Source organism: Hemiscyllium ocellatum, chromosome 12 (genome assembly GCF_020745735.1).
Source record: "Hemiscyllium ocellatum isolate sHemOce1 chromosome 12, sHemOce1.pat.X.cur, whole genome shotgun sequence".
NCBI lineage: Eukaryota > Metazoa > Chordata > Chondrichthyes > Orectolobiformes > Hemiscylliidae > Hemiscyllium > Hemiscyllium ocellatum.
In genome coordinates this window covers 27,739,648-27,757,015 of record NC_083412.1, presented here as the reverse complement: position 1 = coordinate 27,757,015, position 17,368 = coordinate 27,739,648, and the positions used below count along the sequence as shown (strand labels likewise).

The 17,368-nt window shown below is 42.9% G+C and overlaps 1 protein-coding gene across 3 annotated transcripts in view; it reads left to right on the top strand.

Annotated features, from left to right (window-relative positions):
- Positions 1-17,368, top strand: part of LOC132820995 (gamma-taxilin-like) — an 86,815-nt gene that overhangs the window by 42,639 nt on the left and 26,808 nt on the right. For all 3 annotated transcript variants that reach the window (XM_060833448.1, XM_060833449.1, XM_060833450.1), the window contains exon 3: positions 7,087-7,178. In XM_060833448.1, the coding sequence (XP_060689431.1) occupies positions 7,087-7,178 (92 nt within the window). The remainder of the gene's footprint in view (positions 1-7,086; positions 7,179-17,368) is intronic.

The window sequence follows — 17,368 nt, the reverse complement described above, 5'->3', positions numbered from 1 at the left end:
CTGTTGCAATTGTACCAGCCTCCACCACTTCCTCTGGCAGCTCATTCCATACATGTGCCACCCTCTGAGTGAAAACGTTGCCCCTTTGGTCTCTTTTATTTCTTTCCCCTCTCACCCTAAACCTATGCCCTCTAGTCCTGAGTCCCCCACCCCAGGGAAAAGACTGTCTATTTATCCTCTCCATGCCCCTCATGATTTTATAAACCTCCAATGCTCCAGGGAAAACAGCCCCAGCCTATTCAACCTCTCCCTATAGCTCAAATCCTCCAACCCTGGCAACGTCTTTGTAAATCTTTTCTGAACTCTTTCAGGTTTCACAACATCCTTCAGGTAGGATAGAGACCAGAATTACACGCACTATTCCAAAAGTGGCCAAACCAATATCCTGTACAGCCGCAACATTACCTCCCAGCTCCTGTACTCAATACTCTGACCAATAAAGGAAAGCATACCAAATGCTGCCTTCACTATCCTATCTACCTGCGACTCCATTTTCAAGGAGCTATAAACCTACACTCCAAGGTCTGTTTGTTCAGCAACACTGTCTAGGACCTTACCATTACATGTATAAGTCCTGCTAAGATTTGCTTTCCCAAAATGCCCCTCGCATTTATCTGAATTAAACTCCATCTGCCAGTTCTGAACCCATTGGCCCATCTGATCAAGATCCCGTTGTAATCTGAGGTGACCTTCTTCGCTGTCTACTACACCTCCCAATTTTGGTGTCATCTGCAAACTTACAAACTATATCTCTTATGCTCGCATCCAAATAATTTATAAAAATGATAAAAAGCAGTGGGCCCAGCACAAATCCTTGTGGCACTCCACTGGTCACAGACCTCCAGTCTGAAAAACAACCTGCCGCCACCACTCTGTCTTTACCTTTGAGCCAGTTCTGTATCCAAATGGCTAGTTCTCCCTTTATTCCATGAGATCTAACCTTGCTAACCTGTTTTCCCTGGGGAACCTTGTTGAAAGCCTTATTGAAGTCCAAACAAATCACATCTCCCACTCTGCCCTCATTAATCGTCTTGTTCCTTCTTCAGAAAACTTAATCAAATTCATTAGGCAAAATTTCCCATGCACAAAGCCATGCTGACTATCCCTAATCAGTCCTTGCCTCTCCAAATACATGTACATCCTGTCCCTCAGGATTCCATCCAATAACTTGTCCACCACCAATGTCAAACTCACCGGTCTACAGTTCCCTGGCTTTTCCTTACCGCCTTTCTTAAACAGTGGCACCACGTTAGCCAACCTCCAGTCTTCTGGCACCTTACCTGTGACTATCGATGATACAAATATCTCAGGAAGGGGCCCAGCAATCACTTCCCTAGCTTCCCACAGAGTTCGAGGGTACACCAGATCAGGTCATAGAGATGTACAGCATGGAAAAAGATCCTTCAGTCCAACCTGTCCATGCTGACCAGATATCCCAACCCAATCTAGTCCCATCTGCAAGTACCCGGCCCATATCCCTCCAAACCCTTCCTATTCATATATCCATCCAAATGCTTCTTAAATGTTGCAATTGTACCAGCCTCCACCACATCCTCTGGCAGCTCATTCCATGCACGTACCACCCTCTGCATGAAAAAGTTGCCCCTTAGGTCTCTTTTATATCTTTCCCCTCTCGCACTAAACCTATGCCCTCTAGTTCTGGACTCCCTAACCCCAGGCGTGGGGATTGATCCACATTTATACATTTGAAGACATCCAAGCACTTCCTCCTCTGTAATATGGACATTTTTGAAGATGTCACCATCTCTTTCCCTACATTTTATATCTACCATGTCCTTTTCCACAGTAAACACTGATGCAAAATACTTGTTTAGTAGCTCCCCCATCTTCTGCGGCTCCACACAAAGGCCATCTTGCTGATCTTTGAGGGGCCCTATTCTCTCCCTAGTTATCCTTTTGTCTTTAATGTATTTGTAAAATCCTCTTGGATTCTCCTTAACACTATTTGCCAAATCTTGCTCATGTCCTGTTTTTGCCCTGCTGATTTCCCTCTTAAGTTTATTCCTACTGTCTTTATACTGTTCTAAGGATTCACTTGATCTATCCTGTCTATGCCTGGCATATGCTTCTTCTTTTTCTTAACCTAACCCTCAATTTCTTTAGTCATCCAACATTCCCTATACCTACTAGTCTTTTCTTTCAACCTAACAGGAATGTACTGTCTCTGGACTCTTGTTATCTCAGTTCCGAAGGCTTCCCAATTTCCAGATGTCCCTTTACCTGTGAACATCTGTCCCAATCAGCTTTTGAAAGTTCTTGCCTAATACTGGCGAAATTAGCCTTTCTCCAATTTAGAACATCAACTTTTAGATCTGGTCTATCCTTTTTCATCACTATTTCAAACCTCATAGAATTATGGTTGCTGGCCCCAAAGTGTTCCCCCACTGACACCTCAGTCACCTGCCCTGCCTATTTCCCAAGAGTAGGTCAGGTTTTGCACCTTGGCAAGTAGGTACATCCACATACTGAATGAGAAAATTTTCTTGCACACGTTTAACAAATTCCTCTCCGTGTAAACCCTTCACATAGATTGGGACTGCCATAGTATTTGGAAACTTAAATCCCCTACCATAACCACCCTATTATTCTTGCAGGTAACTGAGATATCCTTACAAATCTGTTTCTCAATTTCCCCCTGACTATTAACGGGTTTTTAATACAATCCCAGTAACGTGATCGTTCCTTTCTTATTTCTCAATTCCACCCAAATAACTTCCTCGGATGTATTTCTGGGTATATCCTCCCTCAGTACAGCAGTAATGCTATCCCTTATCAAAAACGCCACTCACCCTCCTCTTTTGCCTCCCTTTCTGTCCTTTCTGTAGCATTTGTATCTTGGAACATTAAGCTGCCAGTCCTGTCCATCCCTGAGCCACGTTTCTGTAATTGCTCTGATATCCCAGTCCCATGTTCCTAACCATGGCCTGAGTTCATCTGCCTTCCCTGTTAGGCCTCTTGCATTGAAGTAAACACAGTTTAATTTATCAGTCCTACCTTGTTCTCTGCTTTGTCCTTGACTGTCTGACTCATTTCTCAACTGTACCAGGCTCAGATTGATCTCTTTGTCACTCTCTCCCTTGGCCCCACCCCTCCCACCTTAATAAGCTCTAGCAAGTCTCCCTGCCAGCACATTAGCCCCCTTCCAATTCAGGTGCAATCCATCCTTCTTGTACAGGTCACTTCTACCCCAGAAGAGATTCTAATGGTCCAAAAATATGAATCCTTCTCCCAAACACCAGCTCCTCAGCCATGCATTCATCTGCTCTATCCTCCTATTCCTGCCCTCGCTAGCTCGCAGCACCACAAATAATCCAGATATTACTACTTTCGAGGACCTTTTTAATTTCCTGCTTAATTCGCTATATTCTCTGTTCAGAATCTCATCCTTTTCCCTTCCTATGTCATTCATTCCAATGTGTACAATAATCCCCTGCTGTGTCCTCTTCCCCCTTGAGAACATTCTGCACCCTCTCTGAGATATCCTTGATCCTGGCACCAGGGAAACAACACACCATTCTGATTTTTCACTGCTAGCCACAGAAACGTCTGTCTGTGCCACAGACTAGAGAACGCCCTAACACAATCGATCTCTTGGAACCCGACATACCCCTCACTCCATTAGAGCCAGTCTCGATACCAGAAACTTGGCTGTTCGTGCTACGTTCCCCTGAGAATCCAGCACCCCCTACGTTTACCAAACAGCATACTTGTTTGAAATGGGGGTAGCCACAGAAGACTCCTGTACTTCCTGCCTACCCCTTTTTCCTGGACTTAACCCATCTATCTGCAACTTTTTTTTATCTTCCTCTAACTGTCTCCAACCAATCCATTTGATCTGATAGGATTCACAACCAATGGCATTTATTACAGATATAATCCTCAGTAACATGTAAGCTCTCCCTAAACTCCCACCTCTGACAAGTAGAGCATATCACTCTACTAAGTGCCATTTTTGCCTCTTCCAATCTACAGACCCAGAAAATAGCACTGTCGTATACCTCTACTAAACATTGCTTCAGGCTAACTTAATACTTATGGCTTATTTTGAAGTTTAATCAAGAGACATATCTCAAATAAAACATATAATCAAGAAAGAACCCACTCTACTCACTGCTGCAGACTTACTGTGAGGCCACACTTAAAACGATTCACTTATCCATTTCTGTGCTGTGACCTCTCCCAAATAGGTTTCTGCAAGATCAGTTGTGAATTTCACTGTTTGTTAGTTTTTCCAGATGCTTTCTGATGTCCAGCGATACATGAATTCAAACAGCAAAGGCAGTCACTGCGCAGATTCACTGCTATGTCAGTTAGCAGTGTGAGTTTTTTTTTCTCTCCGTCTCTCTCTCTCTCTCTGTCTCTCTTCTCCCTCTCCTCCCTCTCCCCCCCCCCCGCGCTGACCTCACCTTGTGCTTCCTTTGTCTGTTCCTCTCCCTTTTAAAAGTGCTGTTGTTTTGACTATTTTCCCTCCAAAGTTCCAAACCAATGTAACTGCTGCTCTTGGAATATGAGGAAATCACCTCCAACACCTAAAATACCTCAAAAAAAGGAGAACCCTGTTAGAGGCAGAAATTTTCCCCGTCCTCCATCTTGGATTACCCAGAATCATCTCTTGAGTTTCCAAATTAGCTTCACCAATAACAGTGTTGTTTTCAGTTCCCAAGGCGCTAAACATCCGGCTCTTAATTCCTCATCTCTTTCCAGTTCTTTTTGTAAAACCAGTCTGTGGACCTAGTTTTGACCATTGGGCTCTCCACGTGCAAAATACAGCAAGGCCTGGACAATATCCAGGCTTGGGTTGATGTGTTGGGCCAATGTTGCTTTCTATTCAAGCTCCAATCAATGGCTGTCTCCAACAAGAGAGAATATACCAATCTCCTCTGGACATTCAATGGTATTACCATCGCTGCCCCCTCGACTATCAAAATCCTAGGAGTTACCATTTACCAGATTACAACTAGACTAACAGTATAAAAGTTGTGGCTGCAAGAGCAGATCAGAGGCTGGTAATCCTTCAATGATTTCTCAAAGCCTGTCCATGTTTTACAAGGCATAAATTAGCAGTACAATGGGCTAATCTTCACTTGACTGGATGAGTGCAGTTCCAACATTAGTCAAGCAAATCAATACCACCCAGAACAAAGGGCCCACTTTTTCTTCATCTTATCCACAAACATTTAGTCACTTTACCGCGAATACACATTGGTCGCAATGTGTAGTATAAGATGCACTGTAACAGCTCACCAAGGGTCCATGGATAGGAACTTCCCAACACACAGCCTGTTACTCGGATGGAACGAGTGTTAAAATGACAGGCCAGAAGCCCCAAAATTCAGTGGTCAGTTTTAACTTGTGATACTGAAGTGTTTTGTTTTAAAGGAGGGCTGAACTGCCAAACCTGGCTGCAGGTCTAAAATAAGTGGCATGAGAGAGAAACCAATGAAATGCAACACCATGTCAAAGAAATTTCAAACACACTGGAATGTGATCTCTTGTGTCCACAAAAATAAAAGATGCTGATGAGTCCCTGATCAACAGTAAGCTATCCTCTGTGGATTATATCCCAAACTGCCAATGGCATTTTGTGTTTTTCCCCTTTGAAGACTACAGTCAAACATCTATCCCCTAGTTGCCTCTTGCATATCAGTTAAAACATAATCAAGACAAATAAGGTTTAACCAGCCTACAGAATCAGAATCTTGAGATTAACCAACTAACTGCTAATAGCCTGACCCTAACCATAACCCTATTACTACCGGTAACCATCATTGGAACAGCTGCACATTTAACGTATCTGCTTTTTAATTTTTTTTAAAGAAGTTTTATCTTTTGGATTCGCATGTTACTTTGAATAATTGTGCTTGTACACACCGTTACTAATTCTCGTGTCTAGTAGTTAATAAAGTCACTCTTTGTTAGTTTGAGAAAGTCTGGTACAATTTGCTTGTTTTAAAACATAAATCATTTGAATCTGGGACAAAGGTATCCAGAAGAGAAGAAATCCTTTCTAAATTCACCTTCTTCAACACCCTCCTCCCCCCCGACCAAAACACCCCCCACCACAGTTGACTGTAACAAGGGGAGCCTGTTCATCCTTAGTCCTTAGTGACTAGGAGACCTAGTAGTTTGGAGATTGCTGGCTGAAGCCGTAATGAATTGGGGAACCTCGCCATGATCTGCTCTGAGCACAAGGGAAGCAGAATCATGGGGTGGTCAAAACCTGCAAGTTCCCTTCCAATTTACACACTATCCTGACTATATCACCAAACAATACGTAAAATTGAACTTTTATGGCTTGGTGTCAAACTTTTTGTGATAAGATTCCTGTGAAGTGCCATATAAGATGTTTTATTACATTAAAGGAGCTCTATGCAGTGTAAGGTACTGTTGTTAAATTAAATGAAAACATGTCAGAATTATCGGTCTTGCACTTCACAATTGAATAGGCTTGAGTAAAATCTCTTGCTCTTTTGGTTGCTAGGGGCAATAGTTTGTACAAAACGAAGCAGGAGGAAGGAACAGCCACTGCAGCCACATCCATAACACCATGTAAAATGATTGGTTTGAAAAACTATTTTCCAACTATCTTGACCACAGTGCTGATGAAATAATTTGCAGCATGGAGTTTTTAAAGGTCAGACTGTGCCAGTGAACCAGATTGAAGTCTTTGGTAATTAGTGTACTCAGTGGATTTTCTGATCACGTCTCTTCAGCTTGCTGGTGTGATCGACTTCAGTCACTGCAGGGGGATCTGTATTTATTGATTCATACTCAGACCCATAGCCATGTTTTCTTTTCAGTACTTTACTGGATATAGGCATTTAATGTTTACTTTCCATTTCAGAAGTGATTTTAATGTCCGGTTTGGAAGCGAGGGGCTTTATGTGTGTTTTTTTTGTTACATTCTGGTCTATTTATTGAATGGTTTAAGTTGCTCATTGAAATTCAGTGTTGGTGTAAAGCATCCAGGGACTAATTTATTAACTAAGGTGTTAAATGGAACTGGAGGTGTAAATCTCATATCTGAAATGAAAAATTGCTATTGATTCTCATGTTGCATTGCAGGGAAAGAAGTGATGTTGCTCATGCAAGCTTTGAACACGCTCAGCACTCCAGAGGAGAAACTGGCAGCTTTGTGCAAGAAATATGCAGACTTGGTACGTTGTATCACTGTGTTACTTGTGCTGTAACACTACATATTGTCAACTGGGAAGCGAAGGGAATGAATGAAGGAAGAGAAAATAAGGCTAGCTACAGTTTTTGACGTAATTCTTCTGTTTAAATTGTTACCCTTCATTGAACTGCTTATGAGTACATGACTAGGCACATACTCCCCTGAGTTTAAAAGAGCTGAATTCACAGCAATATACAGCAACCTTAAAGGATGTGAGGGATAGATGCAGGTAGGGTATTTCCCCTGGTGGTAGTGGTTAGAACATAGAACATAGAAAAATACAGCGCAGTACAGGCCCTTCGGGCCTCGATGTTGCGCCGATCCAAGCCCACCTAACCTACACTAGCCCACTTTCCTCCATATGCCTATCCAATGCCCGTTTAAATGCCCATAAAGAGGGAGAGTCCTCCACTGTTACTGGCAGGGCATTCCATGAACTCACGACTCGCTGAGTAAAGAATCTACCCCTAACATCTGTCCTATACCTACCACCCCTTAATTTAAAGCTATGCCCCCTCGTAATATCTGACTCCATATGTGGAAAAAGGTTCTCATGGTCAACCCTATCTAAACCACTAATCATCTTGTACACCTCTATCAAGGCACCCCTAAACCTTCTTTTCTCCAATGAAAACAGCCCCAAGTGCCTCAGCCCTTCCTCATACGATCTTCCTACCGTACCAGGCAACATCCTGGTCAACCTCCTGTGCACCCGTTCCAGTGCCTCCACATCCTTCCTATAGTATGGCGACCAAAACTGCACACAATACTCCAGATGTGGCCGCACCAGAGTCTTATACAACTGCAACATGACCTCAGGACTCCGGAACTCAATTCCTCTACCAATAAAGCCCAGTACGCCATATGCCTTCTCGTGTCAGAGCCTCTTTAAGGACTGAGGTGATGGAAAACCTGTTCTTCACTCCAGGTTATTGTGAACCTTTGGAATTCTCTACCCTCAGATATCGGTGGATGTTCAGTCATTGAGTACAATTGTAGAATCAGCATGGTATGGTTACAGCAAGGAAGAGGCCATCATTTCAAAGCTTTGTACAAGAGTAGCTCAGCTAATCCCATTGCATCATCTTGTCAAGAAAAAGGTTAATATATGTGGAGTCATAGACTGATACAGCATGGAAACAGACCCTTCGTTTCAATCAGTCAAAGCTGTTAGCTACTGAAGAAACTAGGTGATATAGGGAATAGTCCAGAAAGTGAAGTTGCATTAGAAGATCAGCCATTATTATATTGAGCGGCAGAGCAGGCTCAGAAGGCCGAATAGCCTGCATTTGATCCGATTCTTTATGATGTTCTGTTATAATCAAGGCTCAAAAGCAAGGGTTGATGTCGTATTCTGTTTTGTTTTTCCAAAACATCTATATCTCTCACCATCGGAGACGATTGGAGGTAGGTATGGGATAGGCCCATCAAAGATTGGAAAGAGTTTTTAACCTGGTGTGCTGATCATCCTTTATTCGTTTCTGGAAAATGAAACTGTTTTAGGCCCTTGCTATAGGAAAGCTGGTTTGCTTTTGCTTTGCAAAAAACTCACAGTTTGGCAGCACCTATGGCAAGAAAGCAGAGTTAACGTTTTGGGTCCAGTGACCCTTCCTCAGAACTCCCCTTCAGAACTCAGTTTGAAGTAGTCACATTAACTATCATTTCCCTCCTCAGATGCTGTCAGACCTGCTGAGCTTTTCCAGCAACTTCTGGTTTTGTTTTCTGATTTCCAGTGTTCATAGTTTTTGGGATTTTGTTTTTGCTTTTCCTTTTGCTGGTGAACAAGGTCTTGTTGTGCTCCTGTACCTCATCCAAGTAACAGAGCTTATGTGAGGCTTAGCTGTAATTTGAGCTTTTTAGGACAATGTACCAGCCTGGTTTTGTTCTGGCTTGCAATTCACATGACAGCACTTAAACTGTCACAGAGGACCTGGGCATTTTTCATTGTTCTGTTCATCCTCTATTGCAGGCCATTGAGATCATTTTTAGCACCTTTCAATCACTCTGGCTCATCGCTGTCTGGAGGGTGAACTTACTGTACCCAAGCATTTCATGCAGCCCAGTAATCTCCAGTTTTTTGGGATTCAAGGCCCTGAATCTCCGAATGCTATTCGACCTCAAGAACAACACAGTTAAAACTGTCCTGTCCTCCATCAGTGGATGCTTTTCACTGGGTTCTTTACAGCATGTTAGTGGTCTCGAAAGGGGACAGTGGTGAATTTTCCCTTGTGTAATTTACACCGTCACCACAACCGAGATCAGTTATTCCTGAGGGTTTGAGCTGGGGCCACCTTGGTGTCCGTAGCACTACCACACCATTCAGCTTCTGAGGGAAGTATAGATGAAATTTATGTGCTTGTTTTAAGACTATAAAAAATAGGAACAGGAGTAGGCCATTCTGCCCCTTGAGCCTGCTCTGCTGTTCATTAGAATGATGACTGATCCAACATTCCTCACTTCTTGCCTTTTCTCCATTATCCTTTGATTTTAATTTCATGTGAAGCACCTTAGCTCAAGTATGCCACTTAGAGTGGTACTGAGTGCAGCCTCGCTTTTTAAATAAGGGAAGGTCTCTCTCTTTACTGTTTTTTTTGTAGTTGATGCTTGATTGTCAATTCAGAATCATTTAGCATTCCTAAACCCTCTTGCTGGCTGGAATGCGTTTACAGTTTAGTTAAACCTTAATAAAAGCCAGGATTATCCAGCAAATCACTTGAGCAATGTTCCAAGTTACTGAAACAGACAGTGTTCTTTGTGCTCTGAAGGCTAATTGTAACAGCAGGGGAGGCAGTGGTGTGGTGGAAATGACACTGAACTCCATCTGCTGTGTTTGGAATTTGAATTCAATAAGAATCTATAATGAAAAATTGTCCTAATGGTGACCATGTAGCCACCATTGATTGTTGTACAACCTCATCATTAATGTCCTTTAGAAAAAGAAATCTGCCATCCTTACCCAGTTTACCCTCCACATGACTCCAGACCCAGAGCAATGTTGTTAACTCTGGGCAAATTAAGGTGCCCTCTGGGCAAATTAAGGATGTGCAATAAATCTTAGCTGAGCCAGTGACACCCCATTCCATGTGTAATTAAAAACTGGTGTTTTGCTGGTGTGTTTGGCCCTAAAAATTACCTCCAACAAAAGAGTCGGTACCCAATGAACACAGTCAGCTGATTTCTCAGCAACAATTCCAAACAAGCAGACAAAACGCATCCAGAAACCCTAGCCACTCTCCCCTACATCAAATACATCTCAGAAATGACTGTCAGACTACTCAGCCCCCTTGGCATCATGGTAGCCCACAAACCCACCAACACACTAAAGCAGCAGCTAATAAACTTGAAAGACCCTATACAGGCAACAAGCAAAACTAATGTCATTTACAAAATACCGTGCAAGGACTGTAACAAACATGACATTGAACAAACAGGCATAAAACTAGCCACCAGGATACATGAACATCAACTAGCCACAAAATGACATGACCCTCTCTCATCCGTACCCTTACATAGAGATAAGGAAGGACACCACTTCGACTGGGACAACACATCCATCTTAGGACAAGCCAAACAGAGACACGCACGAGAATTCCTAGAGGCATGGCATTCCAACCAGAACTCTATCAACAAACATATTGACTTGGATCCCATTTACCACCCCTTAAGAAAAAGACCAGTAAATGACATCATCATAGGAAATGACATCACCAAACCAAGGAAACCTAAACATATAAATAGAAAGCAGGAAACACGAGCAGGGCTTCGTCCGGAGACTCGATGAAGATGTTACCTAATATGACAAAATGTCTGAAAATGAACCTTCCAGCTCTGTGAGCAAACCTACACCCACATCTTGCTTTGTATGGGGCTATCTTGGAAAAGGTGATGAGCTCAATATTAACTCACTGATGTAGGAGCAAATACAGCCACTGAATTGCTATGCTCGCAGGAAATGCAGAGCTTAGAATTTGGTGCAAAATCTGGCCAATAACAATTTTGCCTCCATTTTGCTATCTCCATGAAATTGAGAACTTTACCTTTCGACTTTATAGATTTAGTAATGTCAAAAATGAAGACTGATCTTATTTCTGTGTTTCATATAGTTCAAATATTACTTTCTGTTGGAAGTCTCTGCCCAATTTTTATTTCTTAAACCATCCATCATTCTAGGGAACCAAAGTCAACAAGGCAGCAGGATATGAGTTCCAGTGTTTGTCCTCTCGACTTGCAGAATTTTTAACTGGCAACATAACCTACCATTCATAAGGAGATCAGGGTTCACCACCCACAAATGCTGGCTCTTTGCCCTATTTTCCAGCACTACCCACCAATTGGTGGATAAATAAGCAGACTGTCTTGATCTGGTGAGGAGTGGTCAGGGCTCCCTCTTAACCCTCTGTCAACTGTGACAAATATTTTTATTCTGTTTTAGCACATAGTTATCATACTTAATTAATCTTGGTTAACCTGATTAAAAATGAAACAGCCAATTCTGAAATGAAAGAGATTGGAGCTTTTTTACCAATGATTGAATAAAATAATAAACCACAGTTAAAGATCTTTGATATAGTGCCTTTTGTAGTGTGAATGAAAAGACTAGTGGCAAACTGAGTAGCTGCTGTCTTGTCTCTGCAGTGATGGTTGAATTGCAGATGTCCTGGAGTTCTGAGTGAATCATTGTTGTTATTCCAAGTTGCTTTTCATCAATTGATTTTCTGTGCTTGGGGAAGATTATGGGAGAGTGAGAGGAGCTTCCAGAATCCTTGCTGTTATCATTCCATGCTGCTAACCCCCTCCGCATTGTTGTTCAACAAAAGCTACTAAAGCATGATTTGTTTGTATATTCCAAGTCTATTGTCTCTTTTTCAAACTGAACACTTCTAAGGTAACATTTCATCTCTAATATGTGAAGATATGATGTAAATGTGAGCAAAATAAGAGGCAAATTGCTGACAGCTCACTGAGTTTCAGGGCCTGTTGATTAAGATGGGAATTCCATTGCAGCTATTGTTTGTGTATTCAGTGTATGTTACTTGGGCTTGTGAGGTGATTATGGGAGGCATTTTAATTCATGAGAGTCCTTTGAAAAACCATTTTTAGTCCATGAAAGTCTCAGATATTGAAATCTAATGGTGAAAATTGAATATTGATAATCCATTTCCAATAGTTGTAGCAAGACAAGTAGTCAAAAGGAAACTTCTTTCAAGACTCTCTATCAGTAGATGTCTGCACCACCTGCTTGCCTGTAAAATCAATTGTAACAGCATAACGTTCGGTTTGGAGTCACAGGAAAGCTGACTGTATTATCCTTATGAATTGAATGTTAAATGTTTTTGCACCACTGCAGTTGAATTTATGTTTGGGTTGATTGATCAATGTGAGCAATGAGCCAAGGTCATCCAAGATTCAGTACCTATTCTTATGTTAGCAGCGAACAACTGAGATTGGTTTCAACATGGGTGTGTGAGTTCCTAATTGACCTCCAGCAACTCGTACTAGAAGTAAAAGCATGTAGACATTTGGTGAGGACAGAAATAACTGATCACAATGCCCAAGCTCTCCATCAAGACATTATTATTTGCTGCTATGGCAAGGAACTAAACATTGGTCGTGACACGAGTCAGTGGCCTTTAGGAGAGGTGCACTGGGAATATTGATAAGTTAACAAATTGTTTCTGGTTTGTTTTTATCTTTTTGATATTTTTGGATCATCTTCATCAGATTTTCTTTTTTGGCGATGTGTAAAGGGTGCTAAAGATGAAAGATCATACAACAAAGACCAGTACAGCACAGTACAGGCCTTTCGGCCATCAATATTGTGCTGGCCTTTTATTCTATTCAAAGATCAAACTAGCCTAAGTATTCTTCATTGTATTATCTTCTATGTGCCTATCCCAAGAGTCACTTAAATGTGTCTGACTGTACTAGATTAGATTAGATTACTTACAGTGTGGAAACAGGACCTTCGGCCCCACAAGTCCTCACTGACCCCCGAAGCGTAACCCACCCAGACCCATTCTCCTACATTCACCCCTTCACCTAACACTACGGGCAATTTAGCATGGCCAATTCACTTAACCTGCACATTGTTTGGATTGTGGGAGGAAACCGGAGCACCCGGAGGAAACCCATGCAGACACGGTCCTACTGCTGGCAGTGCATTCCACGCACCCAATACTCTCTGTGTAAGGAACCTACCTCTGACAGCTCCCCTAAACCTTCCTCCTGTGACCTTAAAATTATACCCCTCAAGATAGATATTTCCTTCACGGGAAAACATCTCTGGCTATCCACTCTATCCATGCCTCTCAACATCTTGTACGCCTCTATCAAGTCACCACTCATCCTTTTTCACTCTAGGGATAAAAGCCCTAACTCCCTCAACCTTACTTCGTAAGACATGCCCTCCAGTCCGGGAGCATCCTGGTAAATCTCCTCTGAACTGTCTCTAAAGCTTCCACATCTTTCCTATAATGAGGCGACCAGAACTGAACATTGTATTCCAAGCGTGGTCTAACCAGGGCTCTATAGAGCTGCAGCATTACCCTCGTGGCTCTTAAACTCAATCCCCCTGCTAACGAAAGCCAACATGTCATATGCCTTCTTAACAACCCTATCAACTTGGCTGGAAACTTTGAGGGATCCATAGACATGCACATCAAGGTCCCTCTGTTCCTGCACACTGCCAACAACCCTACCTTTAACCCTGTATTTTGCATTCATATTTGACCTTCCAAAGTGAATCACTTTACACTTTTCCACGTTGAACTCCATCAGCCCAGTTCTGCATCCGTTCAATGATCCTTTGCAACCTACAATAGCCCTCCACACTATCCACAACTCCACCAACCTTTATGTCATCGGCAAACTTACTAACCCACCCTACCACTTCCTAATCCAAGTCATTTATAAAAATCACAAAGAGCAGAGGTCCCAAAACTGATCCCTGCAGAACACCACTGGTCTCTGAGCTTTGGGCTGAATACTTTCCATCTACCACCACCCTCTGTCTTCTATGGACCAGCCAATTCTTTATTCAGATAGCCAGATTTCCCTGTACCCCATACCTCCTTACTTTCTGAATGAGCCTACCACGGGGATCCTTTATCAAATGCCTTGCTAAAATCCACATACACCACATCCACTGCTCTTCCTTCATCAGCGTGTTTTGTCATATTCTCAAAGAATTCAGTAAGGCTTGTGAGGCCATGGCCTGCCCCCCTCAAAGCCATGCTGACTATCTCTAATCAAACTATGGTTTTCCAAGTAATCGTAGATCCTGTCCGTCAGAATCTTCTCCCATATTTTGCCACCACTGACGTAAGACTGCCTGGTCTGTAATTCCCAGGATTCTCCCTATTCTCTTTCTTGAACAAGGGAATAACATTTGCCACCCTCCAATCATCTAACACTACTCCAGTGGACAGTGAGGATGCAAAGATCATCGCCAAAGGCTCAGCAGTCTCTTCCCTCATGTCCTGTAGTAACTTAGGGTATATCCCGTCTGGCTCAGGGGATTTAACTGTCTGAAGTTTTTCAAAATTTTCAGCACATCCTCCTTCCTAACATTAACCTGTTCTAGCATATCAGACTGTTTCACGCTGTCCTCTCGATAATGAATACTGAAGCAAAGTACTCATTAAGGACTCCCTACTTCCTCTGATTCCAGGCACACGTTCCCTCCACTATACCTGATCGACCCTACCCTCACACTAGCAATCCCCTTGTTCCTCACATAAGTGTTGAATGCCTTAGGGTTTTCCTTAATCCTACCCGCCAAAGCTTTTTCATGCCCCCTTCTAGCTCTGCTAAGTCCATTCTTCAGTTCCTTCCTGGCTACCTTGTAACCCTCTAGAGCCCTTTCTGATCCTTGCCTCCTCAACCTTGAGTAAGCGTCCTTCTTCCTCTTGACTAGATGTTCTACATCCCTCGTCACCCAAGATTCTTTCAAACTACCTTCCCTTCCTTGCCTCAGAGGGACAAACCTGTCCAGCACTACCAGCAAGTTCTTCCTAAACAACCTCCACATTTCTGTTGTGCAGTTCCCTGAGAACATCTCTTTCAAATTTAAGTGCCCCAGTTACTGCTTTAATAGCATTGTAATTCCCCTGCCCCAATCAAATACTTTCCCATACCATCTGCTGCTATCCCTCTCCATGAGTATAGTAAAGGTCAGGGAATTGTGATCACTGTCACCGAAATGCTATCCCACCGAGAAATCTGACACCTGGCCTGGTTTGTTGACCAGCACCAATTCCAATATGGTCTCCCCTCTAGTCGCCCCTTTTACGTATTGCATCAGGAACCCTTCCAGGACACACCTGACAAAAACTGCTCTATTCAAACTATTTGAACCAAGGAGGTTCCAATCATTATTAGAGAAGTTAGTCACATATAACAATGACCCGTTACTTCTGCGCCTTCTCAAAATCTGCCTCCCAATCTGTTCCTCTGTGTCTGAGTTGCTATTTGGCAGAGGTGGGGGGGCTGTAAAAAAAAAAATCTCCCACTGAAGTGACTGCTCCTTTCCTGTTTCTGACTTCCACCCATACTGACTCTAGACAAACTCTCCTTGATGACCTCCCTTTGTGCAGCTATGATCCTATCCCTGCTTAGCAATGCCACTCCTCCGCCTCTTTTACCTCCACGTGCTATTTCTTTTGAAATATCTAAATTCTGAAACATCCAATAACTTTTCCTGCCCCTGTGATATCCAAGTCTCCATAATGGCCACAACATGCCCCATGCCTTCTGTGCCACAGACCCAGGCTCATTGGCAGAAGCCTGGCCCCTGTGGCTTTCTCTCGGTAAGTCACACACACCCACACACTCCTCTCTGCACAGTACCAAAAACAGTATACTTATTATTGAAGGGAACGGCCACAGAGGGTCCCTACACTGTCTATTCCCTTTCCCTCTTCTGATGGTCACCCAACCACCTTTATCCTGTAACTTATGTGTGACAACATCCCTATGACTCTTCTCTATCACCCCCTCAGCCTCCCGAGTGATCAAAAGTTCATCCAGCTCCAGTCTCTAACATGGTCTGTGAATAACTGGAGTTGGCTGCACCTCTCGCAGGCGAAGTCAGCAGGGACATCAGTGATGACCCTTATCTCCCACATGTAACTGCCATAGCTTCCACCCCCTCTGTTCTAAATTGACAGGAGAGGTTGAATATATAAAAAAAAGCTTAACCTACCAATCCTCACCACACGGTCTTTTGTTTTTTGGTTAGAGGAGGAGGAGGAGTGGGAGACACTACACGTGTAGTTGTCTTGAGTTTATCCACAGCCTGAATATATCAGTTCACGTACCCAGCAATTCCTTTGCCCATATCCACTCCTGTTGAGTCTTCGCTCCACCTATTCACGAGGTAAGTATTTAACAGGGAACTTTACCTTACCATCCTGTAAAATATTCTCCAAGATGGCAACTTTTATTGCCAATAATAAAGTAAACGTGAACAAACTAGTCTCGTCCGGTTGAATTTTCAAGCAGGAACAGGGTGTCTGATTATATTATGATACAAATATCTCTACCTCCCCTAATGAAAACTGAAAGAGCTGCAGATGCTGTAAATCAGAAAGAAAAATAGAAATTGCTGAAAAAGCTCAAAAGGTCTGGCTGCATCTGTGGAGTGAAATCGGAGTTAATGATCTGAGGAAGGGTTACTTGACCCGAAACATTAACTCTGATTTCTCTCCGCAGATGCTGCCTGACCTGTTGAGCGTTTTCAGCAATCTCTGTTTTTGTCCCTACCTACATTCTCAGTTGGGTCATGGTGTTTTTTCTCCTTTGTTTATGGGGTATAGGCACTGCTGGATGGCCAACATTTACTGCCCACCCCTCTTGCTGCTGGAACCAAGTGGCTTGGTCAGGCACTGTTGTGGGTCTTGACTCTCAGGCCAGACCAGATAAGGATAGCAGATTGCCTTTCCTGAAGGATATTTTTGAACCAGACTAGCTCTCAACAATCAACGTTAAGCGAGCTTTTAATTCCCGATTTTCATTGGCCTAGATGTCACCATCTGGTTCGGTGGTTTGGCCATGCAAAATTGCCCATTGTGTCTAGGGATGTGCAGGATAGGTGGATTAGCCATAAGAAATGCAGGTTTGCAGGGATAGGGTTAGGGATGGGTGAGTTTGGGAGGGATGCTCTTTGGAAGGGTA